This window comes from Aythya marila, assembly GCF_965140915.1.
Source record: "Aythya marila genome assembly, chromosome: 2".
NCBI classification, from domain to species: domain Eukaryota; kingdom Metazoa; phylum Chordata; class Aves; order Anseriformes; family Anatidae; genus Aythya; species Aythya marila.
Genome location: NC_139043.1, coordinates 47285863 through 47311425, shown reverse-complemented (window position 1 = coordinate 47311425; position 25563 = coordinate 47285863). Strand labels below are relative to the sequence as shown.

Below are 25563 nucleotides of genomic sequence, written 5' to 3'. Positions count from 1 at the left end.
AAAGCTGAACACAGGACTCAAGAGGAGAGCAGAGAGAGTACAGGGGAACGATTACCTCCCTAGTCCTGCTGGCTACACTATTCCTGATCCAAGCCAGGATGCCATTGGTCTTGGCCACCTGGGCACACTGCTGGCTCATGTTCAGCCAAGCATCACCCAACACCCTCCAATTCCTTTTCCTCTGCACAGCTTTCCATTCACTCTGCCCCAAGCCTGTAGCGTTGCATGGGGTTGTTGTGACCAAAGTGCAGGACCGGCAGACCCGGCACTTGGTTCTGTTGAACCTGCTAGTGTCCTGAACAATTCAAAATCTGTCCTTGGGAAGTCCAAGGCAGCAGTTAACAAGATATTATTAATAAGATGTTAATAAGATACTGGACTGCAGTCAGTTTAACATACACAAAATATGTTGAAGATAAAAGAAATATGTTGAACATAAAAGAGAATAAACTATAATAATTCTATTAAAGCTTTTCAAAAATTGGTAGTGCTGAAAGTAAAGAAGTCATCCATTCCCTGCCTGAAGAAGTTTGTATGAGCATCATTCCTGACAGGTGCTTGTCTATCTTATTCTTAAAGACCTTCAGTGATAGAGTACTTTCTGTGGCTTTCTCACCGTTTGTTGTTGCAGCTAAACTCATTAATTCTTACCATATTTACCATTTCTTTCACATTTATTCATGCTTTTTTCTTCTGTGACAACTGTCTACAACATATTTAAGTTTAAAAAGTGTCACATGATCACTTTTTTCTATCCTCCAATATTCTCTTATTCAATGTAGACAATGCTAATTGTTTCAAACTTTCTCATAGGCTATGCTTTCTCTTGTTCTTGCTTACTGTTCTCTTCTGCAATCTTTTCAACAAGCAATCAAACATTTTTTATTATTTATAGTTATTGTTTTTATTCATTTCACAGTGTCAAAAACTCATTTCCTTCTGAAAACAAATGATGTTGATGTATCAGTTCATCAGGAGTTTATTTTAATATTTGTTTCTGGAAATACCTGCAAAGTGCTAATGACACTGATATCTAAAGGCAATTATTTTTTTTTCTGGAGGCCCCAAATGACATTTTCAAACTCTGGTTAATTGTCAGGCTGCTGTCAGTGATGTTGCAGCACCCGGGACGCAAAAAATTAAGTCACTGAGACTGGTGGACATTTGGTATCTTCCTCTGGAGATATACAGGAGAAAGGATAGGAGATGAAGCAAGAAGAGAGCTAAAGGTGTATAACAACTCAATTTTACATCAGCTTTCTGCCATCAGACTTACTAGATCCCCTGTCCACTAGGATTGTACTACAGAACCAGCTGCTATTTATTCTGAGAAAAAAATTACATGAAAAGGTATTTCAATCAAAATAAAAACATGAGTAAAAATTTGGGATTGTTTTAAGTTTATTTTTCTTTTCTCTCTAAAAGGAAAAACAAACAAACAAACAAACAAACAAACAAAACAGAAACTAACATAACCAAAACAAAACAAACCTTAAACTTTCTGAAATGTCTCACCATTTCCCCCAAACTGTGTCTTTGTTATTAATCTGTTTGATAAACACCTGACTGGAGTAAAAGAGAAGAAACGGGCACAAGCACTTCTCCCAAATCCATATCTAAGGTATGCACATGATTAATGGACATAAAGAAAATAGGCAAAAGACTATTTATATTTTTAAAAAATCCCTAGAGATAATTTTGGTAAATCATGAAAGCCATACTTAAAACAGGAAAGGCAAAAAATCATACATACCTAAAATCTGGTTTTAAATTTTATTGTACTCATCTAACCCAAGAATGTGACTTAGAGGCTCCCAATGCTCTTATTATGAAGAACATTATGAAGGAATATTCTTATTATGTGGCTTACAGGCTCCAAACAGCTTTCACGTTTGAATATAAAATCTCTGCAATATCATAGTTGTAAGCAAGACAGAGAACAACATGAACTAGGCTAGACTAGCCCATGAATAGATACACACTTCAAAGTAAGAAACAAACAAACAAACAAATGCTGTAGTTAGGGTGATGTTGGGATATATTAATTTACTTACCACAGTTACAGCATCATTCAGAAGAGATTCTCCAAAAACAATGATGAATAGAACTTCATTGACATGGACTTCTTCAAACACTGCCAGAACTGCTACAGGATCCACAGCTGCAATTAAGCTGCCAAACAGGAGGAAGTCCAGCAGTCCACTCCCCAGGTTGCCTTCAAAAACAAAGTAAGCAAAGTATAAGCAGAGTCAGCTCTTCATTATCTGTAGTAATGAAGTAATGACAGACTGTTATATTACAGATAATGCAAAATCCTTGAAAATACTAAGGCACAGAGTGGTATAGACACTACTTAGCACGTCCATCATGGTGTTACCTTGTGTTCTACAAGATTTGTTGGATCCAGAATTGTCTCATCTTGCTCAGAGTTGATTCTGGAACCAATACAGCCCTATTATGGCAAGGCACCTGAAATAAGTGTTTCCAGACCTACACTGATGTTGTATTTATGTGCCATATTTTTTGTCTAACTTAAGTAAATTATCTTAGTATAACTGAGAACTGAAAAGGTGGCTAGAAGAATATACCAGTATTCCTGAAGTAAATCTTCTAAAATACTTCATGCCACTTCAGGCCAAATTTACTCTTGCTCGCTAAGTGACTGCTACACTAAGAAATACACTCAGTGCAATTAAGCAGCACTTCTGGCTTCCTTAGTCAAATGTACATGTATTGATAGCTGCAGTTGAACCAGCTTTTCCCAAATTATGATCCATGAAGCCATTATTAAATTGTGTACAAGTGGACCATAGAAATAGATGAATAACTAAAATGTATAATCTCAATATGTGTGTGTTTTAGCCTATGAGAAATTTCAAAAGGTGTTTTTTGACAATGATCTCAAAGGTTTTGGAACTGCAAGGATCTGGTGACAAAGGAATACAGTATTTATTATTTTTTTTAATCTTTAGTTATTAAGGTTAATTTGGTCAGCTATGGAAGCAGGCAATATATGCAAACAGAATGAGGCATGCATCACTATCACTTTAAAAGTAACCGGAAAGGGAAAGCCACAAAGACAGCTTTGCACAACTGCTTATAGGTCTTGCAAAATTTACTGTCTTCACACAATCAAAGGTGAGATCTCAGTCCTTCTTATCTGAGGAACAGATTTCTTGAAGGGTAGAGAACAGGAAAAAATCTTCTGTGTTCATTAGTGGATGGAGGGAGAAACGAGGTTCACTAAGAGGTGATGAAGTCCAAAATTATATGAGAAAGAACAGAAAAGGAATATGTTCAGATTTCATTCATGTGAACACAGTACAGAGGCCCACAACTAAAGTTAATAGACAGTTGTATCATGCATGATTTATAAAGTGTGGGGATAAATTCATCTGATTAAATTATTTGGAAGAACGAGTCAGGCAATGAACAACCAATAGCCTTAGACAAAAGATTAGAATTGCCTGTAAAGTATTTCCAGAACAACATGGCCACGCCCTTAGTAGGAACTCTTACAAGATAGTTTTTCAGAATGTTTAGTCTTTGGAAAGTAATTGGAGGAGAAACTTGATTCCAAATATTTTTGTTACTAAATGCATAAGCGTATTTACTCAAGAGAAGGACATGGGAAGCCAGAGATAGGAATAGAGAACGCCCTGTGGTACACAATAATAGGCAATAATCTGGGGGAGCTGCAGAAAAACATATTCTCTCAGGGACTGAAGGCACTGAAAAGAAAAACTCACAGTTTGCACAGACATATAACTACTCAGTATTTTCAAAAACAGAGATAGTTTTGTTCACGTTTGGACATATGGGGCTGAGAACGAGGAATGAATTTTTCCATTTTTTTGTGTGTGAGAGGGTAGTTGAAGCACTGAGATGAAATCTGTGCCAAAATTTCTGAGAACAGCCTTGAACCTAAACCTAAATAAGGATTCCATCAAGCATTGTCCTTTTCTGCCATGCTTAAGGAAGGACAAGCCCAATGACTATAACTATCAGGTATCAGGGTACAATAGAACATAAGCTTTTAAAATAAATTGGCTCACTGAGATTGCTTATCTTTTTTATACATTACCAATTATAATCATTGGTACATTCTTTGAAGAGCTGCAAAGCTAGAAAGCAAATATTTATGGAGAAGTTGGGACACATCTATAACTCCTACAAAACAGCGTCATGAAGCATGGGGTTGCTAAATGAGACTTGTAATTAGATTAATAATAAAAGTTATCTACACGTGATACATGGCCATTTCTTCCTCCAGATCACTGGAGTCTGGAGCAACTAGCTGCCAACACTGACACCTGAGCAAGTTAAGTTTGCTGTGCCCAATTTAAGACTCCCACACATGCTCAGCACATTGCTGTGATGACCTAGATTGTACGGGGAAAAAAAATTCTAAGCATTAGTCTCAACCACAATTATTCCAGTTCTATAGTAATGCTGCATGTGTTAGTTTTACAGCAGATAGAGAAGTGCAATCAACCATAAGATTTAGTATTAGATTCTTCTTTGTATCCTGTGAAAGCAGACTAGTATGGCTGTTGATTAATAGTTAAGGTGTTGAACTTTTTATTTCACTTCTAGGGAAGAATTTCTTTGTTATCACCTTCTCTCTTTCTCTTCTGTAAATTATAGTGTCTGTAAGGAGGTAGAATGCAAACTAAGAGCTGTTTTTGTACTTGTTTATGTAAGAAATCTATGTAATTGAATTTGGATCAACCACTTTTGGTATTGATGGTCAGTAAAAGATTACATGCCAATTCATGGTAAAGTTGATAGTATTTTTTTTTTCAGTACCTCTTAGTCTATAGTGGTTACACATTCCAACATATTAAAGATATTACTTTTAATATTATACACTCCAGTTATAGGAGAAGCGGTGTAGAAACAATATTTCTTAGAAAAGCAACCACAGCCTACTATGAACTCTCCTAAAAAATTAGTAACTCGGCATTCCCCTATCTTCATCATAGAAAAGTCTTGCTAAGAACAGCAAGACTTTTCACAAAGTGTGGTGCTCAGATCTTGCTGACGTCTTGGAGGCCAACACAAAACATTTAGTGGATTACTAAGTTTGTGTCATGGAGATATTTTGAAGACCTACTTACATTTGACAGAGAATGACACAGTTTAAATTAAGGACAGACTTTTTTATAACAGAAATTAGAAATCTAGTAGGTTATGGCGTACCTTGTTGGTAAGACATGTTGTGATAATATATCAATTAACACTTATTCTAAACTTTTGAATTTGTGAGGCATATCAGTTTATAGTCTACCTTGATTAACAACCTCTACATTTAATTTGTAGACCTTCATCTGTCTGACCTGTGGTGGGCACTGGATTCTCTGTTTAACTGTAAATTCAGATTTCTACTATTAAAACTAATTCTAATATTAGAACTATTAGCAAAAGTATTAGTACTACTTCTAGTATAGTTTCAGTTTTGTCATTGAAAGACTTGCATAATGATGAAGCACAATATGTAACCATCAAATACAGCTTATATATTTACTCCAGAATTGTTTAAGGACTGGGAAGAGAGCAAAGAGTTAAATGAGATTTTCATTTCAAATACAATTTTCAGAGAAACACTTGACTTTTTTATTTCACACATCATACAGAGCTTAGTGTTTTTCCTTTCATGACTTTTATCAACTTTTTTTTTTTTTTTAAGTAATTATCATTCATTTTTTCCATAACAGGATGTTAATAAAAATATGTTGGTGATGTTTTTTAATTGTTACATGAATCTGCCAAAACAGAAGCAGCTTCGATTTTAAAGAAAGAAATCCTTGCCAAATATCAAGCACTACTATGTGGAAAATTATGCCAGTATTTAATACTGTACCCTTTGCTTAATGTTGATGTTTATGTATATATATACACATATTATATTTACATAAAATATCTTTTCCATTTCCCATTGTCATTTTTATCATTCCTCCAAACCTGTATTTAACAATAAATGTGAAATTGTGGGTGCAAAATATTGCACCTACAGGCTGAAAATGCCTAAAAACAGCTTACCTACCCATAGACGTCAATAGTGTCTGCAGTCACCTTTGATTCTTCTAAAGAAAATTTATTAATTATAAAACATGACTCAACTTGAAGTAAGGTAAATGTCTAAAATGTATTGTAACTCTGTCATAGATGTTGATATAAAGTCTAGGGTTAAATAAGAGGAATCTCACATCACCAAATTTGTGGTCTAGTTCTTCCAGACAGAGATTTTTCAAATAAGGACAAGATATCCCAATTGTATGCTCAAAGACGCCAGCCCCAAATTTTGCTCCCTGTGCTTGATGCTAGGGGCAGTTTTTCAAGCTGGAAAGTGGGGCAAAACTCTACTATTTTCTTCTATAATAATCCAATAATATCTTTGTTCTTCATGACTGAATGTTCTTCTCTGCAACATCTGCAATCTCTAACATTTAAGGCCCTGAGTCATTTTTCCACAACTGTGGTTAGAGAGTAGCCCCATGATTGGTTGTTGAGCCTGTCAAACACACACCTTGACATCTTGGGGCTACTCTCTCAGTCTAGGATTTCGGAACTGGTTGCCAAGAACAGATGAGCAAAGTGCACAGGCACAGGAGCACTATACTTATGCTGCTCTTGGCAACACTCAACTGTACTCTGTAAGTACGTTCTGGAACTCACTGACCTAAGAGCATTTTGTCTTGGAAGGGCTCTTGAGCTTCTCCTGTACAGAAACTAAAAAACAAAGAAACCATACATAGGATGCCTATTTCAAAACACATGCAAAACACATATGTTAGTTATTGCTGTTTGAAGTGGCAGTATGTAGCTAATGTGCATGTCACATCTGCTGAAGTGAATAAGAATTACGCTTCTGTGCCTCTTCTGGCCTCTCTATGCCCTTATATTCTGTAGTACAATTGAGACAGAATGTATCTTACATGCATCTTACTTGGCTCTATAAGTCTTTGTTTCTAGCCTCAGAATACTAAATAGAGATGACATGCATACATATACATTCAGCAACCAGTGCTTCCTTAATATTAGATCTGAATGACAAAAGACATTTCAATTTCACAGTAACTTTGAAGGTTTCTACCACAGCAGAAAGAAACAAGCCCCTCAGGGTATATTTTTGTCTGGACACCCATTAGGAGGATGAATCCTGAGCTTGATCCTGAGAGTCTATGCTGACATTCAGAGCAGGGAAATGCGAGAGAGACAGGTTCAAGTCCCTTCAGTGATCATTTCAGAGAAGAAATCTCAGATTATTCTGAAATTTGGTAAAAAAAAAAAAAAAAGATTACAAATTGCTCCAGTTATAATTGGATTTTTCTTCTAAAAAGAGTTGATAAATTGCAAGGTATCAACCTATTGTAACAGCTGGTATACATTAATATTCACAGTTGTACCTTAACAGATCAGACTTACCCATTATTCCTGTCAGATAGACACCGTAGAGGGATAAACCAGTTGTGGCAGCATTCCAGACTGTCCCAATGACAGCATACAAAAGGATGGAACCAAGATTTCCAAAGAACAACCTATTTGGCATAAAATATCCAGCATCCAGAACAATGGGGGGCAGCAGATAGAAGAAAAATACCTGAGGTGTAAGGGTAAAAGAGGCAATGTGGTCTGCTGCCAATACAATGCCACCAAGGATGATACCAAGAACAATCAGCAGAGCACTCTCTGGAACCACCCGAGTGACTTTGTGGGACAAGTGGAAAACTGCAATAAAAAGGGAAAACAGTGTGTCAGAACTGGAAAGAAGAAACAATTTGCATGAACAACTGTTACTAGCTGATAATTTTGATTTCACACAAACTTCCTGCTTTCATTGCTATTAGACCCCAAAGCATGCACATGGGGTACAGCCAGTGTCAGAATCCAGAACCCATCTACCTGGAAAATAAAATAAAAAAGTTGGTTTTCAGATTTTGTCCAGCAGACATTTTTAATACATATTTCAACTTATGTGAAAAAAGCATTCCACAACATTTATTTCCTCTGTGGGATTATCTTCTCCATTAAAGATCTGTTTAGGGAAAGATGATGCTCTTTGCAAAACAGTTAAGCAAGACTGAAAATAAATGGTAAAAGTGCTGGAAGTGTATGACTTTATGGTTTATTCCTATACCTAAAAACATACATCTGATATCCCAATATCCATCTTTAAAAATGATCAATGTACTGTCAGATTTGTTGGGACTGGAAAGAGGAGGAAGCCAAAAGTAGAATTAGTTTAAAGACAACGCTTTTTAAATTTCTGAAGAATATGTAGCCTGCAACAGGAGCAGAATGGAGCTGATAACATGGGAGATCACTTTTGAACTTTTACCTCAAGATCTCCCTAGTAAGGAGTTCAGTTAATTCAGAGACTTTGCTGAAATAACTGTGGTTTAGTGGTGCCTTATTCTGCAACAAACAATTTTTATAAACAGTGTCATAAAAACTATCTTACAGTAGTATGACAGATCTAGTAATAAAGGAGATGGACAGTATAAGGTATTTATTAAAGAAAAACATGTAATATTTTAATATGTAATATTTTATTTTATTTACATTTATGCATGGTAAGATTATTAAACTAGCCAATAATTAGAGGCAGAGAAAAAAATAGAGTATAAATCTAAAAAGACAAAAAGATGACAAGGTTGAAACAGAAAGAATGTTTAAGGTGTTCAAAATGACAGAAACACAGGTAATTCGTGTTCTTCATATGATAACATGTTTCTTATAGGACATTTGTTAGGTATCAGGTAAAAGGAAAAAAATGTTGTTGTGACCCAGATGGTCTGAACCCTGGCACTTTGTGATATTCACCCAATAAATGAGAGTTTACTTATATGGCTTTCTGTCAAAGATTTGTTTTTCAATTTAGGAGGAGAATTCCACCAAAGCCCACTAAGTTTCTCCTGGCTTAAGCATTGGCTTAGAACTGTGTTGAAGCATTTACAATGTTAACGCAAATTGGCTCAAATTAGTTTGGACAAGAAGCACTCATTAAGCTTTCCAGCATCTTGAGGTATAGCAGAAAAATCTTTCCCATGCTTATGCAGAGGTCTTAGACCAGGTTAATTCAGTGAAAGACTGTTGTTTTCCCTCAGAGTCTCCTATCCAAGCATTTGTCCTAGTGAAACATTTGCTAGTTACTTTTCAGTGCTTTTTAAAGTCCCCATTCTTTAACTGTTTGTCTTCATCTTGGCTGCATCTACACAGACAATGTTAGAAGCAATGCCCATACTATAGTTGTACCAGAATAAGATAGTTCCTCATACCTGTATAACTTCCATGGAATCATCAGAAAAGAAAACATGAAAGGAAAAACAACAGCAGCCTGCCTACACCAGCATTCCCACCAATATGAGCACTATTTTTTTAGTTTTCCAATGTGCTCATAGACAAGACTTGAAAACTAAACCATGTTAGAATGGAGGTGGAGAGTGGACTTAAGAAAACAGCAATCACGCATGGAAGCAAGCAGCGTTCATTGAAGTTTGCTAACCCATGCCGATTTTTGGAATAAGCTGGGTCATGTAATCAACAGCTAAATAACACCCCACAGACACAAACACTGTGGTTTGACTTAGGTTTAAAAAAAAAAAAAAAAAAAAAAAGAAAAAGAAAAAGAAAAAAGAAAGAAAAAAATCCAATCTAGCCACTATTCTGTATGTATAAATTGTAACATCTAACTTTTCAAATGTCTTTACTACTGGTTATTCTCGATTCCTTGAATTTCCAGTCAGTACCAATTCATTTATAGCCTCATGGAGTAGGGATTATATCCTTATCCCTGAAAATGAATGTCATTGAGCTAGTCTTACTAAACATAGTCTGTTTTCCTACTCCTACATTAGCAGATAAAATATAACTAAAAGAATATGAAGTTAAAATTCAGAATAAAACTATGAAGATATTTCAGAACAAGACATTGAGAAAAAGCCAGACATTGTTCAGCTAAAAAATAATTCTCCAGAATCCTCACCTTTACTATCAAGAACCAGTTTCTCTCAGTGAGCGCTGAGAAACTAACTATATTTTGCTTATAGCACTGTCTCCTCCTAGAAGATGTATGGTCCCATGAATCACACACATCAATTGTCACATCCTTCTGTGCTCTCCTTAACACCAATCAGCTGATGAACTGTACAAGGTTTAAGTATTACCAGCAGTAAATTCTTCTTCTACTCTGTTAGTTGAGGAATGCAGGAATGCAGGCTCTGGAAAGTTATGTGGAAGTTATTATATGAAACAAGGTTCTAGTATAGGCAAATAAGAGAGAAAAAAAAAAAAAAAGAAAGAAAGAAAAAAAAAAAAAAGAAGTGCCTTCTCTTCTTTACATTTTGCCCAAGCAGATTCTGATCGTTAGACCATGCTTATTTTATAGTAAATGTCTAGCTAACTCTGCAGGCAAGTAGTATTCAGTCAGATTAGCAGAATCATGGTGTCTCTAAGTTAGAAACATGTAAAAGAAAAATAACACAATTGATGCAATTCAATGAAATAGCTTAAGGCAAGGGTGCAACTAGAATTTAGATCATATTTGCATTTATTTTTCTTTGCTGGCTATGTGCATAAATTATATTCAATAAAGATTGTGCAAAGTTTGTTTTGTTTCTACTGTTCTGAAAGAAATCACAAACATCAGGAAGGATAACATGCAGTGCTGCTCAGATAAACTACTCTGTAAGGGACCTAGAGGTGAAATTAAGCCTATTTTCACTGCTGTTAAAACTGAAAAGTACATGAATATCTTTTAATGAGGCAAGCACAAGAGCAAAGAAACAAAGAAAAACTGCATACAGTCCATGGTGTAAAAGAAGTATAAATCCACAGGACAGTCTTCTTATTTCCCAGAAATTTTAAAATTTATAATTTAGGATTAAACTACATTAGTCAAGGCACAGTATTTAATGAAAAAAAAAATAAATTAAACATATGCCTTTAATTCAGTATGTGCTAAACCTGGTTTGAAAATGGATTGGACTGACTAATGAGTAAACTGTGTTTAAATTCAAGCTGAACATCACTGAAGCAGAAGCTTTCTACAAAGGAACAATTGCATAGTATAAACTTCCTGGGGAAAAAAAATAAAAATAAAAAATTCCTGACACTTCCTTTGAGATCCATGAAAAGAAAGGGACTGTTTTAAATGTCTAATGAGAAAGACAAAACAAATTAACAGGCTGTGATTTGCTGTCTGGATCCAGTTTCTTTTCATAGAATCATAGAATCATTAAGGTTGGAAAAGACCTTCAAATCATCTGTTCCAACCATCACCCTACTACCAATGTCACCATACTTTAAGAAATAAGTTTATTTTTACCACCTGTTAAGAATTCAGTAACTTAAATTAAATCCCGCAGTAGAATTTATGAGATTCAGTGAACTACCTATTGCTTTCTAAGGTAGAAATTAGAAAAAGATTGCTTTGGAGAACGTGATTCAATGGAATAACCCTTTTCTTATACAATAAATGAAATGACTGGTATCTAATTTAGAAAGGAGTGGTTAAATATGAATTACAAATATAATAATAATAATAATAATAAACCATACAATTCATGCTCAAGTCACTTAATTTTTGTAGACCCACTAACAAATTTTTAAAGTAGTTTCTTCCCATATTTCTTTCCAAATTATCTCTAACAGACCTGTTCTTTTCCTGAATACTGTATTTTGTTTATCAAGAGAAACATTTCAATGACTTGATTCTAGATTTTTGGCGTTTTTTCCAGATGGAATGAATGACTGAAGATAGATTTATCACCTTCTGAAAATATAGTGCTGCAAAAATAAAAGGCTGAAACTACCTGTTTAATACAATGTTAAATTTCTGGATTTATATGGCTGCTCCAACACTACCTCAGCTTCATTAGTATAAAGCCAAGGCCTTGAAGACATTGAGAAAAAGATTTCTGATAGTAACAGGGTCTCAGCCAAACACAAAATACATGTATACTGCATGCGAACACTAAGTACCATATAATTCAGAAAAATCAAGAAATTATTTATAATAATACTAGTAATTCTCTGCTTAAATGTTTATTTGTTTAAATGCATCTTTATATAAAATCCAAAGAATCACAGAAGAACTTAGATTATAAACAGATTTTAAGCCAATGTTTTCAGCCTCATGCTTTCTAAAGTTCCTGCTAAATTGTAGAAATCAATTTGCAAACACATGTCAGCACGTTACCACTAATACTGACAGGTCTAACAGCTATGCTTTTGCCAGTGGGTCAAATATACACTGCTATTGTGTTATTAGTGTATTTTTCAGTTTTGACTTTTTATTTTCACTTATATCAGATTATCATAGGAGATCATGACACAGGTGCCTCTAATTTGAGATCCAAGACTTGATTCTCTGCAGCTTGTGGGAACCCCTGCCATTGACTGAAGTAAGAGCAAACTGCTGCAACTTTTTTGTAATTTTTCTTTACATCTACTTTACAGAAATGCATTCAATAGGATCTCCAAGGCAGTAAATAATAAGGTTCCTGCAACAGCATCATAGAGAAGCTCCATAAGGTATGAAGAAATCCCACAAAGGAATATTCTACCCAAAGGGAAATCTTTCTTCTAAACATCTTCTAGCAGTTGGACTCTGTCTAGCAAAAATAAATAAATAAATAAAATCAGTTACTACCTTATCTACCTATTCATATTTTCCTTACCTTTAAGAAGTGAGAATTCTATTTAAAAACTGTCTAGCTGTACCCTTCCTGCAGCTTTTTCAGCACTGTCTTCTGCAGATACAAGTTTAAAATAAAATAAAATAAAATAAAATAAAATAAAATAAAATAAAATAAAATAAAATAAAATAAAATAAAATAAAATAAAATAAAATAATGTCAGAAATCTGAAATTTATTCCAATAGCACACATGGAATAATCTGCTTTACTTTGCCTATATAATTTCACAAAGTACAATCAAATACCAGGTAGTGAACTGATCAAGATCCTAGAAAGTCTTGGTCCGTCCTTACTATGTTTGGACTCCTTGACTAAGGAATGGGCACACTGTCTAAAATATAATCTGGAGCATATGTTTTCGAGAAGAAACTGTTTTGCCATCCCTAAAAATCATTCATCCCTGCTAACTCTCTTGCTTATGTAGCCTGCACAGAGGATCTAGGAATTTAAATTATGACCATAAGAACTAAAAGAGCTATTTGATCATGTAGCCAGGCCTTCAATACACTACATTTGAAGATCCTTATTTCAGAGATTTTTGCTCCACTTAAGCCTATGCAAAGGCATACCAGCAGCCCTCACCTCATAATTAGAGACTTTACCCTGATTTCTAGAAGAATATTCACAGCAATTTTATATCCGTTAGCCCTTGTGACAATTATATCATTTTTATTAAACATTTTTTTCCCTGGTGTTAAGTTCTTCATTTCTTGTTATATATATACGGATATAAACATATTCTCCTTCTGTTGCTTGTCTTTGTTAAACTAAGCCACTTATTTTTAGTTTCTGCTTCAGCTCTCTCTGCCTATTTCAATCTGAGTTCACCTCTGCAGACTCAGAATCATCAGAAATATAGACAGCATTATGTATAGTCACGGTAGGAGCAGATTCAATGGCATTAATAATTTGCTATCACAGGTATAGTCAGCTATATCCCGGATTCATTATCACATTGGTGACTCACAGTCATCCTATGTTCGTCACTTCATACACATATGTACCCCTCTCGTCCTCATTCACAAGCTCATGTAGAAATCCTTGTCATTAGTCACTGAGTAAAACTGCCCTTGGTATTACTGTATTTTATTCACTTCTCCCTTTCTAAAGATTATATATTTTTTCTAGTTCAGTAATGAGATCTGCATTAGATGATGCCTAAGAAAACATGTCATTAGAAGCCTTCAGCAGGACACTTCACCTCTTTGTGCAGTGGTAATAAAACATAAATAAAATAAAATAAAATAAAATAAAATAAAATAAAATAAAATAAAATAAAATAAAATAAAATAAAATAAACTCTAGTGACTTCTACAAATAACCTCCTTATAGTTTCATACTTTATCTTGTCCTGGCCTTGTCAACTAGGAAGGCCAACCTGGGGTGCAACAAACATGGCATTGCTAGACAGTCAAGGGAAGTGATTGTCCTGATTGTCCTGCTCTACTCTGTGCTGGTGTGGCCTCACGTTGAGGACTGCATGCAGTTTTGGTTGCCACAGTATAGAAAATATATAAAACTGTTAGAGAGTGTCCAAAGGAGGGCTACAAAGATGGTGAAGGAGGGGAGAACATATAAAGAGCAGCTGTAGTCACTTGGTTTGTTCAGCCTGGAGGACACTGAGGGGAGACCTCATTGCAGTCTACAGCTTCCTCACAAGGCGGAGTGGAGAGGCAGGAGCTGATCTCTTCCTTCTGGTGACCACTGATAGGACCTGAGGAAATGGCTTGAAGCTGCAAAAGGGGAGGGCCAGGCTGGATAGCTGGATAACACGAGAAGGTTCTTCACCGAGAGGGTGGATGAGCACTAGAACAGGCTCCCCAGGGAGGTGGTCACAGCACCAAGCCTGACAGAGTTCAAGAAGTGTTTGGATAACGCTCTCAGGCACAGTCTGATTTTTTGTGTGGTCATCTGAGGATCCAGGAGCTGGACTTCATGACCCTTGTGGGTCCCTTCCAACTCTGGATATTCTATGATTCCTTTACTCACCCTGTTACTCACCTATCCATTGTCTAGATAAATTTAAGGCCTACATCAAGAAAGAAAAAAAAAAAAAAGAGGTTTTTCATTGTGTTCTGAGAGTGGTTAAGTTCAAACAAGGATTCAAAGCATAAAGGAACTGCTTTTTTCGTCTGTCCAGGAAATGTCTGAGCAGACTCCACATAGCTGAAGCTGATCATTATTACTTGTAATTGCCTTTTTAATCTTTGTCAACAGAGTACGCTCAGTATTATTTTCCTGGTCAGATGACTGATAGCATGTTTTATAGTTTTTCAGGTTCTGTTCTGTGGAGCTCTCAACATGGTAGTTTTCATCAATTTTTGAATTGTTTGTATGCAGGTAGTGGAAAGTACTTAAAGAAAAAAGGTTTTACTGATTTCTTCTAACCATGATTACTTAGACAATACTTAGGTTTTTATCAAATTTAGCCAAAATTGAAAAAGTTATTGAAATGCTTCAGTGATATTTTATAATATCTGTGTATCAAGTAACAAGTAGTAAAAGCCATTTTTGATAAAGGTCCTTGGATGCTGTCTTAAAATACACTACATGAACATGAGTATTAATACTTTTCGTACTTGATCCTGGACATATTTTTCCTAAGCAGGACACAAAGTCCTTCATATTTAACTTGTTTAGATAAACTGGTTTGAGTTTGGTTTTATCCAGCCCCTGAAAGCTTTATTTGTCACATATGTAATGACTACCATTTTAAAAGTGTATAGCATCGTAATGAGCTCATTAAATAGGAGATTTTAGGTCTCTGTTCTCTGTGGCTGAACAATTACCAAAATACATTAGCAATTAAAAGTGCAACCAACATGCAGGTCAAGGTTCCTGAGCTGATAGGTCATAGCATAACAAGATAGCCCCAAGTCAAATTCAAAGAAGTGTGTGAGTAAGCAACCATTACCATTACCATAAGCACTTAGAACATAATGAAGTTTAAGCAGTCAGGTACAGATTATCATAATTATGCCAAATAGTTCTTTTTTTTTTTTTTTTTTTTTTTTTTTTTTTTTTTTTTTTCAGTCCCACTGCAGTGCAACCGTGGTAGCATTTGGCCCTTATGGAACAGAATGGCACTAAAAGATAAATGGGAACAGTCAAAAATAATATTTCAAAATGAGAGCAAAGTACACATTAGAAAAACCTTGAGTACATGATATAAAACAGGACAGAGAAAGTATCATAAAAATGCATTTCCTATGCAAACCTTAATCTTGCTCAAGTAAGTATTCCTCACAAACTAACCTCATTTAAGGGTTACTATGACTTTTCCGTGCTAAGGATGTTCTCTCTGTATGTAATATTCCATACAGAATACAAACATAAAGAAACACAGCTGAAGAATATTACATACTAGAGTTATTGTATATACAAATGAATCAAACAGGTCAGAAATAATTGCAAGTAGAATTATCAGTAATCACCTGACTAATAGGGTTGTTTTGACTCAGTAGATTGCTTGAGGTCTAACATTCCAGCTGATTTTACACTACAAATTTATGAAGTATTTTTGGAGTAAGAAAACAAAGCAGAATTTACTTTCTATTAAAGTTATATATTACAATTACTCCAGAAGTAGAATGACCTTCACTGACAGATAATGAAAGCAATTTTTCTAGCTTAATTTTTTCAAATACCAAACTATATACCAGTAACATGGGAAGAACTGACTGAAATAAATAAATGCCAAGAAATGCTGAGTTAACTCATTTCGCTCTATGAATTTTAGAAAAATGTTTCCTTTTGACCTTTACTTTAACATGATAAATGAATTAAAACAAAGGTCTCCATCTGAGAATGTTTCAGCTTTTGCTCATACAGATAAAGAACTGCAAAGAAATGGATTACTAGTAATACAAGGAAATGGTTGTTCTGGTGTCAAGATAAATTGCACAATTACCAAAGCCTGAACACACAACAGAAAAAGTTGTCCTTGATTCACTCCTATTGTTCAAGAAAAAGGAGAAGATGAAGAAATAGCTTGATGAATCCCTATTGGAGGTTGACACTGAAAATTTCCTTCTAATACAAGGACATAGTACACTTGGACAGGTAGACTCTTTGCTGGGTTAAAAACTGGCTGGATGCCCAGGCCCAGAAAGTGGTGGTGAATGGAGTGAAATCCAGCTGGTGACCAGTCATGAGTGATGTTCCCCAGGGGTTGGTGTTGTGGCCCATCCTCTTTAATACCTTTATTGATGATTTGGATGAGGGAATTGAGTGCACCCTCAGCTTGTTTGCAGAGGACATGAAATTGGGGGGAAGTGTTGTTCTGCCAGAGGGTAGGAAGGCCCTGCAGAGAGACCAGGACAGGTAGGATCAATGGGCAGAGGCCAATGGGATGAGGTTCAACATGGCTAAGTGCCAGGTCCTGTACTTTGGCCATAACAACCAGTGCTACAGGCCTGCAGCAGAGTGACTGGAAAGATATTGGTCAATGGTCACCAGAACATGAGCTGGCAGTGTGCCCAGGTGACCAAGAAGGCCAACAGCATCCTGGCTTGGATCAGAAGCAGTGTAGCCGGAAGGACTAGGGAGATGATCACCCCCCTGTACTCTGCTCTGGTGAGGCCGCACCTTGAGTACTGTGTTCAGTTTTGGGCTCCTCACTACAAGAAGGACATCGAGGCCCTGGATCATGTCCAGAGAAGGCCTAAGAAGCTGATGAAGGGTCTGGAACACAAGTCCTATGAGGAATGGCTGAGGGAACTGGGGTTGTTTAGTCTGGAGAAGAGGATGCTCAGGGTAGACCTCATTGTTCTCTACAAGTACCTGAAAGGAAGTTGTGTGAAGCTGGAGGTCGGCCTCTTCTCACAGATAACTAGCAATAGGACAAGAGGGAATAGCCTCAAGTTGTGCTGGGGGAGGTTTATTTTTGAAATTAGCAGATATTTCTTCTCGGAAAGAGTGGTCAAGTATTGGAACGAGTTGCCCAGGGAGGTGGTGGAGTCCTGGGGGGTGTTTAAGGAAAGATTAGATGTGGTGTTTAGGTACATGGTTTACTGGATGATGTTAGTAGATGGTTGGATGAGATGATCTTGGAGGTCTTTTCTAAACTTAAAGATTCCATGATTCTGTGACTTCCTGTACTTCCCCAGCACTGCTCCTAATATAGGGACTTACTGTTCTTCTCCAGCACTGCATCATGTAAGGACATGGCATGCTGCCTGTTAGGAAAGACATGAAGGATGTAATTAAAGACCAAGGGCCAAGGGGAATAGCTATGAAGAGTGCTCCAAATCATAGGATAAGTAAGCACCTTTCTTTGAGCCCTGGTAGATTGCCTTGCTTCCTGCCCCTCACATTTCACCATGGCAAGATTATAATTAGTACAACTGGAATAACATGGGATTACAGTAGAAGTATTCCTGGTTACATTAGAAAACTAAATAAAATTAAGGATACCCACATTTAGTACTGATGACCACCAAAAAACAAACAAACAAACAAAAAAAACCACATATATCAAGAAGCTTGTCTTTAAAACTGAAAATAAACTTGATCTGAGAAAGGTAAAGAAAATATGCCTGGCTAGTTTCCACTGAAAGCAAACACTCTACTGTGGACCCAGCAAGGCTTCAAAGGGCAGTCTTATATTGGAGGAAAGATTCCAACAGCTCAATAAAACAAGAGTTTCATGATTATGACTCAGGTATAATTTCAGAAATTTACATATGTTGTTTATATATGTTGTGAATTTCGTAGATCTCAGCTTTTCTAGAGGAGATTATTTTTTTCCTAATGCTGGAATCAGTTTTAGGAGAAAACACTGCCTATTGACATAAACTGTACTGAATGATAAATAAAATGTCATGTCTTTTAGTCATATTCCTAACTAATAAGCAGTTCCCAAATTATGGAGCTGTTTACCAAGCTTCTTTCAACCCCTAGTTAGAGACACTTTGTTTTGGGGACCACAGTGTGAGCACTCTTAGTAGTGACTGTTGGCTGTTGTACTACATCAGTGGACAACATGCATAAAACATTTAGCACATGCACATATAGACAAGATTCTACTTGTCTACTTTTCAACACTTCAGGTTCCTCAATTATGTGCATGCTACACAAGGTAGTAATGGAAAAATATAGCTATAGAACATTCATCCTTACTTTTAGGTAGGTCTTTCCTGACATAAGAGTTTCATACAAAAGTTGTGTTTCTACCTATAATTCTAAGGTTTACCTTGGAGTGGTTTTAATCTTTCCTTCTAAATCACAATAAGCAGAAGGAAACTTCATACTTCCTCATGCTGTTTTTACATCCTCATACTTCCAAACATCAACAGCATTATTGAAGTGAACATGCCTTGGAAACTACACTTTTTAATAAGGTAAACTGTGTTGTATTCCTTAGGAAAGACTGAAGCAGTAAGATGTTTTACTGAGTGCTTAAAATGAATAGTTTTATCTCAGAGTAAAAACCTGTATCTTTTCACTTAATTACCTTTTTCTTCAGTACAAACATTCAAGACTTGAAAACAAAATGTACTTCTGTTACTGAAACAGTTAGGAACATAAGGTTGTAAATAAGATTAATGTATTATATACTAATGAATTGCCACTCCCATTCACTCCATGATGAATGTGACAGCTCTTTTTTTAGACTCTCATGTGAAGTGTAATAACCTCATCTGAGACCAGAGAATGTCTGAAAGTTGATTGAATTAACTTGTGTGGGTGTGGGCGAGGTGAATTACAAGAAATCTATCAATGATTGACTTTAATGCCATATCTATCAGACTGTGAAGAAAAAAAAAAAAAAAAAAAAAAAAAAAACGTGTTGTTTCAGGATTTGCTGTGGTTTTTATTTCTAATAAAGCTATTGGAAGAATGAGGAGTGCTTTTTTTTTCTTTTTCCCTAAATATTATCCAGAAAAAAAAAGTAACAAAATGATCCCTCTGTTTCCAGACACTTTTACCTCATCACAGCAATGTTAGTTTTGCAAAATTGCAGGGCATGAGTTTCAGGTTGTGTTGTGGATGCTAGACAACCACCCAAACAAATGACCTGAGTGAGCTGCCATCTTCCTTGTTTTACGTCTTTCACTCTTCTTGTCTTGAATTGTAAGAGTTTGCTACATTAGAGGTTGTGGAACACAGAAGTAGAATAAAAGTAGATATTAAAATAGAAAAACACTTTAAATTTTCTGTGACTATGGAAAAAAATGTGCTGCACCATAATTAAAAACAAACAAACAAAAAACAACAACTGTTAGATATAATCATGCACAAATGAGCAGCAATGCACCAACTGGCAAGTATACATGTACAATCCCACTTTAAAAGGCCCAGGTAAAATTAAGATCTGTAAGATTATTGGAAACAGATAGAAAGGTGGCTCTCTGATTTGAAGGAATACTTAGCACAGCACTGAAAAGAACAGAGTGATGTTGCCTATTCATTTAACCTATTAAATGTCTTGTTGGGAAAAAATAAGCCTTGCTATGCATGTTCATTTTACACCTCTAAAATGTAGTATCCTCTAAGATATACTGCAATCCACAGGCAACCATGTAGAGACACTGAATAAGTCCCCCCAAAGACAGATTTTCCAAAAGAAGAAGCTGCCCTCTTGAAGCCCTATAGAGCAGAGTCTAAAACAATAATATATTGCCAATTCCTGGTAAGAGGCTATGACTAATAGACATATTTATAGAAATGTCAGGCAGTATAAAAACATCCTTTCAATGAATGAAAAACATTAACAGAAAACCTTCTGGACAACAGCCAAATACTTATCTTCTTTATGATAACAAAGAACATAAATTAAAAATTAAGAAATTAATTAATATGCTAATTTGTTAGACATTGAATATAACGTTGTGTGTATTTTCTACTCTTTTTCATGTTCCCTCAGAGAATCACAGAATGGTTAAACTTGGAAGGATCTCTGGAGGTCATCTGGTTCAACCCCTCTGCTCAAGCAAAACCACCTGGAGCTGCTTCCCCAGGACCATGTCCAGATGACTTTTGAATAGCTCCAAGGACGGAGACTCACAACCTGTCTGGGAACTTCTGCCATTACTCAGTCTTTCAATGCACACTAAAGAAATGCTTCCTCATGTTTAGACAGAACCTCTTGTTTTCCAGTCTGTGCCCATTATCTCTAGTACTGTCACTAGACACCACTGTAAAGAGCCTGGCTCTGTCCTCATTTCACCCTCTCTTCAGATATTTATATATGATGACAAGATGCCCCCTGAGCCTTCTCTTCTCTAGACTAAATAGTCCTAGCTCTCTCCACCTTTCCTTATAGGAGAAATGATCCAGTTCCTTGATCATCTTTGTGGTCCCACTCTGCGTTGGACTCTCTCCAATAACTCCACGTCTCTTTCTTACTGGGGAGCCAAGAACAGAGTACTTGTGGGATACCTTCACTAGTGCTGAGTAGAGGGGAAGTATCACCTCCTTTGACCTGCTTCCAGCACTTTGCCTCCTTTGTGGCAAGTGCACATTGCCAGCTCTTGTTCAGCTTGGTGTCCAGGTCCTTTTCTTCCAAGCTGTTTTCCAGCTGGGTGTCTCCCAGCTCATAATGGTGCCTGTGGTTGTTTGCAATTCTTCATGTTGAACTGCATGAGACTCCTGTCAGCCCATTATCTCCAGCCTGCTGACTTGCCTCTGAATGGCAGCCCAACTCTCCCCCCTCAAAATCTAATTCCATCATTTTTATGCAACATACATAATAGCACTCTCATCTGTAGCTTCCATCCTGCCCCTTCTCCCACAGTGTTCTATTAGTGAATGCAGAATGACTACTTCTATTTTCAGGTATTGGAAGGAGAAAACCCACAGACTCATCTATTTAAAAACCCTGCTTTTGCATAGATCTTTCAGAATAGCTTCAGCTTTCTTCTTCCACGAACAAATATTATATATTTGTATCTTAATTAAAAGTGTTTCCACCTGAGGTCTTGTATTCCATCTTGGCTCTTTCTTGTCAGCCTGTAATTTCAGTATTTATGACTTTACAGTGCTTTACATAGCAGCCAGTTGGGTATCAAGTCACTCCTTTCATGGGGGTGAACACTCTGTAAGCTGTTTTACAAAAGGAATTAAATTATTACAAAACAGCCAACCAACCATGCTCTGCAGTTTAAAAAGACTTTTAAAAGACAGTAATTCTAAATGGGTGCTAATTCTTAACTAGATAAATAATAATTAGAGCCCTTAGTTCTTTGGGACAGTAATTTAACTGAACTACTATAGAAAGATGAGCAGAACCACAATCTGCTGAAAAAAAAAAAAAAGTCTTCAATAATTTGGACACAGCACTTCACCTTGCAATAGAAAGAAGATACAGAACAACTCAGTTATCAATTATCCCATTACTTCACAGTAATTAAGACACAGTAATTAAAATAGGGTGAAAAGAAGTGTTGTGTCTCAGTTGTGTTGATGAAACTCACTGACTTCTGATAGTCTTCTGGTGATATGACTCAAAACTGGAAATACCACTTTCTTACTGCTGGATCCAAGTAGTAAATAAATCATAAATCATAATAAATGAGGATTTTCAATATCAGCTTCCCTACTAAGCATCTCTAACACACTAAACTACAAAAAAAAAAAATACACAAAGGTGACCTCACAAAGCCTTTCACATGAAGAATTTTTGTATATCTAAAAGGGCTTGCTACTTGCAGTTAATACTTGCAGGCCTATGGTCTGCTGCATTACCACGAGAGATTTACAATTGCTTTGGGGTTTGGTAGACCACCCTTAGCAATAAGTGGCCATAGCTCCGAAGACAGTAAATCAATGGTTTCAACAAACCTAAAACGACGGTATTAAAAGGATTCCATTGTTCCACAGAGAATGCAAAGCACTTTGCACACAGATGCTTGAAAGTAATTGATGGCAGAGGTCTTTTCTTAGGTATGCATGCCTGAACTGTATTCGGTTCAGGGTCATTCTCAAAATGACATTGTTTTCTTATGTAACTCATACAAGTTGCCACTGTACATTTGCTATTCGGGAGATGTAATCTGAATCGAATTATACTGTTCTGTTATCTTCTTCCTTACTCTAAATAATTAAGACATGAGATTCACAACACTTAGAGGAGAGAGAGAAGGAAAGAGGGGGGAGGAGGAAGAAGGATGTGTGTTTCAGGGAGGCAAAAAGGACAGGAAAAGGATGAATAAGGTACAAGTGTAAAATGGAAAAAAATGTGGAAATAGGCATCCATTTACAAATCATGGCTTACACAATTGTTCTTAGAACTAGAAATGCTAAGCTATTATTCTATGATGTAAATGTTCTTTTCAGCCACCTGAAATGTTGTGTAAAAAGGGTAATTCCTTAGAAGGGATTTTACACTACTTAATTTTTAGCTCACATGCATTCTAAACAGAACATTGCAAGAGGAAGTAGAGCATCTTACTTAATTGAAGGCATCCCAGTTATTTGACACTGTTGCCAGCACAAATTTATAATATTTCTATCTAATTGCTTTGCCATTTTAAGATAGCTAATGAAAGGGTATATCCAGGAAGAAAATTTATGTGCTTCCTTTAAAAGTATGACAACCTATTTCAACTTCTACTGAGATCACAATAAAGCAATCCATACATTAGAAGTTATATTTTTCCTTGCTATGTTTTTCTGGATACGGGGGAAGGTAGCCTTACTTCCTCATTCCTGTTCAAAGTCATCCACTCTCCCACCATTTCTCACACTTGCTTGTCTGATCCACATTGAGCAAGCTCAGGGGGCTAAATAGACAGAAATACTAGCTCCAAAATAGAAATTATGAGTGGGGTGTTGGAGGGTGCCACAGCAGGTCACAAGCAAACCAGAAGGTTCCTAAAGTGCTCTTTCTGGATATGGGGGAAAGCAGCCAAGATCAGTCTTCCTAGTCAGAATGCAAAGTCCTTTCTCATATTATCACTTGCTTACAAAACAGCTTTTAAAAAGCTCTGCAATCATGACAAGGCCAGTAATCTGTGCTGTGCAGAGTTCTGCAATATCCTCACTATTTGAGTCTCTCACTGCATTTTCAGCTAAATATTTACAATAAAGTTCTGTTAAGCAAACTTTAACATTTCTTCCTAAAAATGGTATTTACAAGAGATGAGCACACGGAATTGCCAATGGAGGACCTATTCTCATATTTTTGATTTAATTAAAAGAATAAATCGCTTATCTAAGTAAATTAACTTTTCCCTTCCACTAAACAGCCAGGAGGAGAAATTCAGAGTCAAATGGGCTTTTGTTTTGACAATTTGCTTTAGAGGTAAGAATATTGATTTCTTTAAAGAAAATGTTGCCGTGAGAGTTTTAATTAGGTGGGTTGTTAGACCTGCATTTCACAGTTTCTTCCCTAGCCCATCCCAACATGCTTAAAATTCTCCACAGGAATGTTGGTGTTATCAAAATACTTCTTTCTCAGGTAAGTGTGAAACATACAAAGGGACCAGGACATGCAGAAACTGGAGCATTTTTACTTATTTGATCCACATTGATCAAGTTCAGGGGGCTAAATGGGCAGAAAAACTAACTCCAAAATAGAAAGGATGAGTGGAGTGTTGGAGGGTGCCATAGCAAACCAGGGGTTTCCTACGGTACTTTGATGATAGCTTCCTCTCCAAGTGATACAGAAGCCAATGAGAAGTGCTTTGCTGGACTAACTCACCAACTCACCAACAAGCAACTTTTGGGAAATTTCAAGGTCAAACGCTGCCTTGGCTGCAGTGACTATGAGATGGTGAAGTTCAGGATCCCAAGGGGAGGGGCCCTGATGGGATTCGCCCAAGAATGCTGAGGGAGCTGGTAGATGCCATAGCGGGACCACTTTATCTCTCAGATGGGTACTACTAGTTGTGCAAACATGGGACAGAGTGATGAAGAAAAATTGAAACAGCATTTTCACAGTAGCAATTAGCTTAAGCTTACCAAAATGGCCAGAGATAATTACAGTGATGAGCACTCTTTGCGTAGACCTGTCCTGATTAGACCAGTGAGGTCCATAGTCTAGGTGGCAGAGGTGAAGGCAGTAAATGTTGTTATTCAGTTTTATGAATTGTTATTCAGTTTTATATGTTTTGGGTTTATTTAAATTGTTATTATTCTGGGATAAACAATTAACTGTCCTTTGGAAAAATATTATAGTAGTCCAAAGGATATAAACCATGAGTCTTATAAGTTACCCAACCTAACCACCAATGAAAATATAAATACACATTCTCTCTGCCTCCTAGCAGAAAATACTAGCATTTTGAAAATACTAGCATTAGTAGCATGTGGTGGCTATCCCCAGCTATAACATACCTCTCTCCCCTCCCCTTATTTTTATCCAAATAACTGTGGATTAAGGTATATTAAGGTATCTTCTATGTTTCTGTTTACTAAATGATTATTTTCAAGTAATTTTGAAGTAATCTACCAAAGATCTACTAAAGATACAAAGAAATAGGAGAGTACATTAAGTGAACTAAAAAAGCTTGTGCAAGGCTGGTCAGTATGTATACGTCTTTAATCTTAAATTAGAACTATACTGAAAAGTATGTCAATTAAAAGAATCTTACATTCCGTAACATCGTAGTTACAGTAGGAAAAAACCTAGTCTATAATATGAACACATACATGTACCTATGTGTGTCTGGTTTTCTTTCATTACTATTGCTTGTTCCATTTGGAGAACTGAGGTACAAGTATGTGGATGCCTAGTGGAAGAAGTCCACTGGGAGGGTTCTCAGATGAACCTCATGTACCTTCTTCATGAAGATAAGATATTTTTCAGACTTAGCTTTACAGATTTGAGTTGTTTATTGGCCTTATCCCATAAGGATACTCATTTGTAGTGATAAGAAAGCCTATCAAAAGAGGAAATAAAGATAATTAGGTGGAACA

At 36.3% G+C, this 25563-nt stretch overlaps 1 protein-coding gene across 2 annotated transcripts in view; it reads right to left on the bottom strand.

Annotated features, from left to right (window-relative positions):
- The window catches only part of SLC9A3 (solute carrier family 9 member A3), a gene marked incomplete at its 3' end in the record, with an annotated part of 48991 nt that overhangs the window by 19448 nt on the left and 3980 nt on the right, over window positions 1–25563 (bottom strand). For both annotated transcript variants that reach the window (XM_082753905.1, XM_082753904.1), the window contains exons 2-3: window positions 7429–7731; window positions 2055–2215 (exon numbers count right to left, since the gene is read on the bottom strand). In XM_082753905.1, coding sequence (XP_082610031.1) covers window positions 2055–2215; window positions 7429–7731 — 464 coding nt within the window. The remainder of the gene's footprint in view (window positions 1–2054; window positions 2216–7428; window positions 7732–25563) is intronic.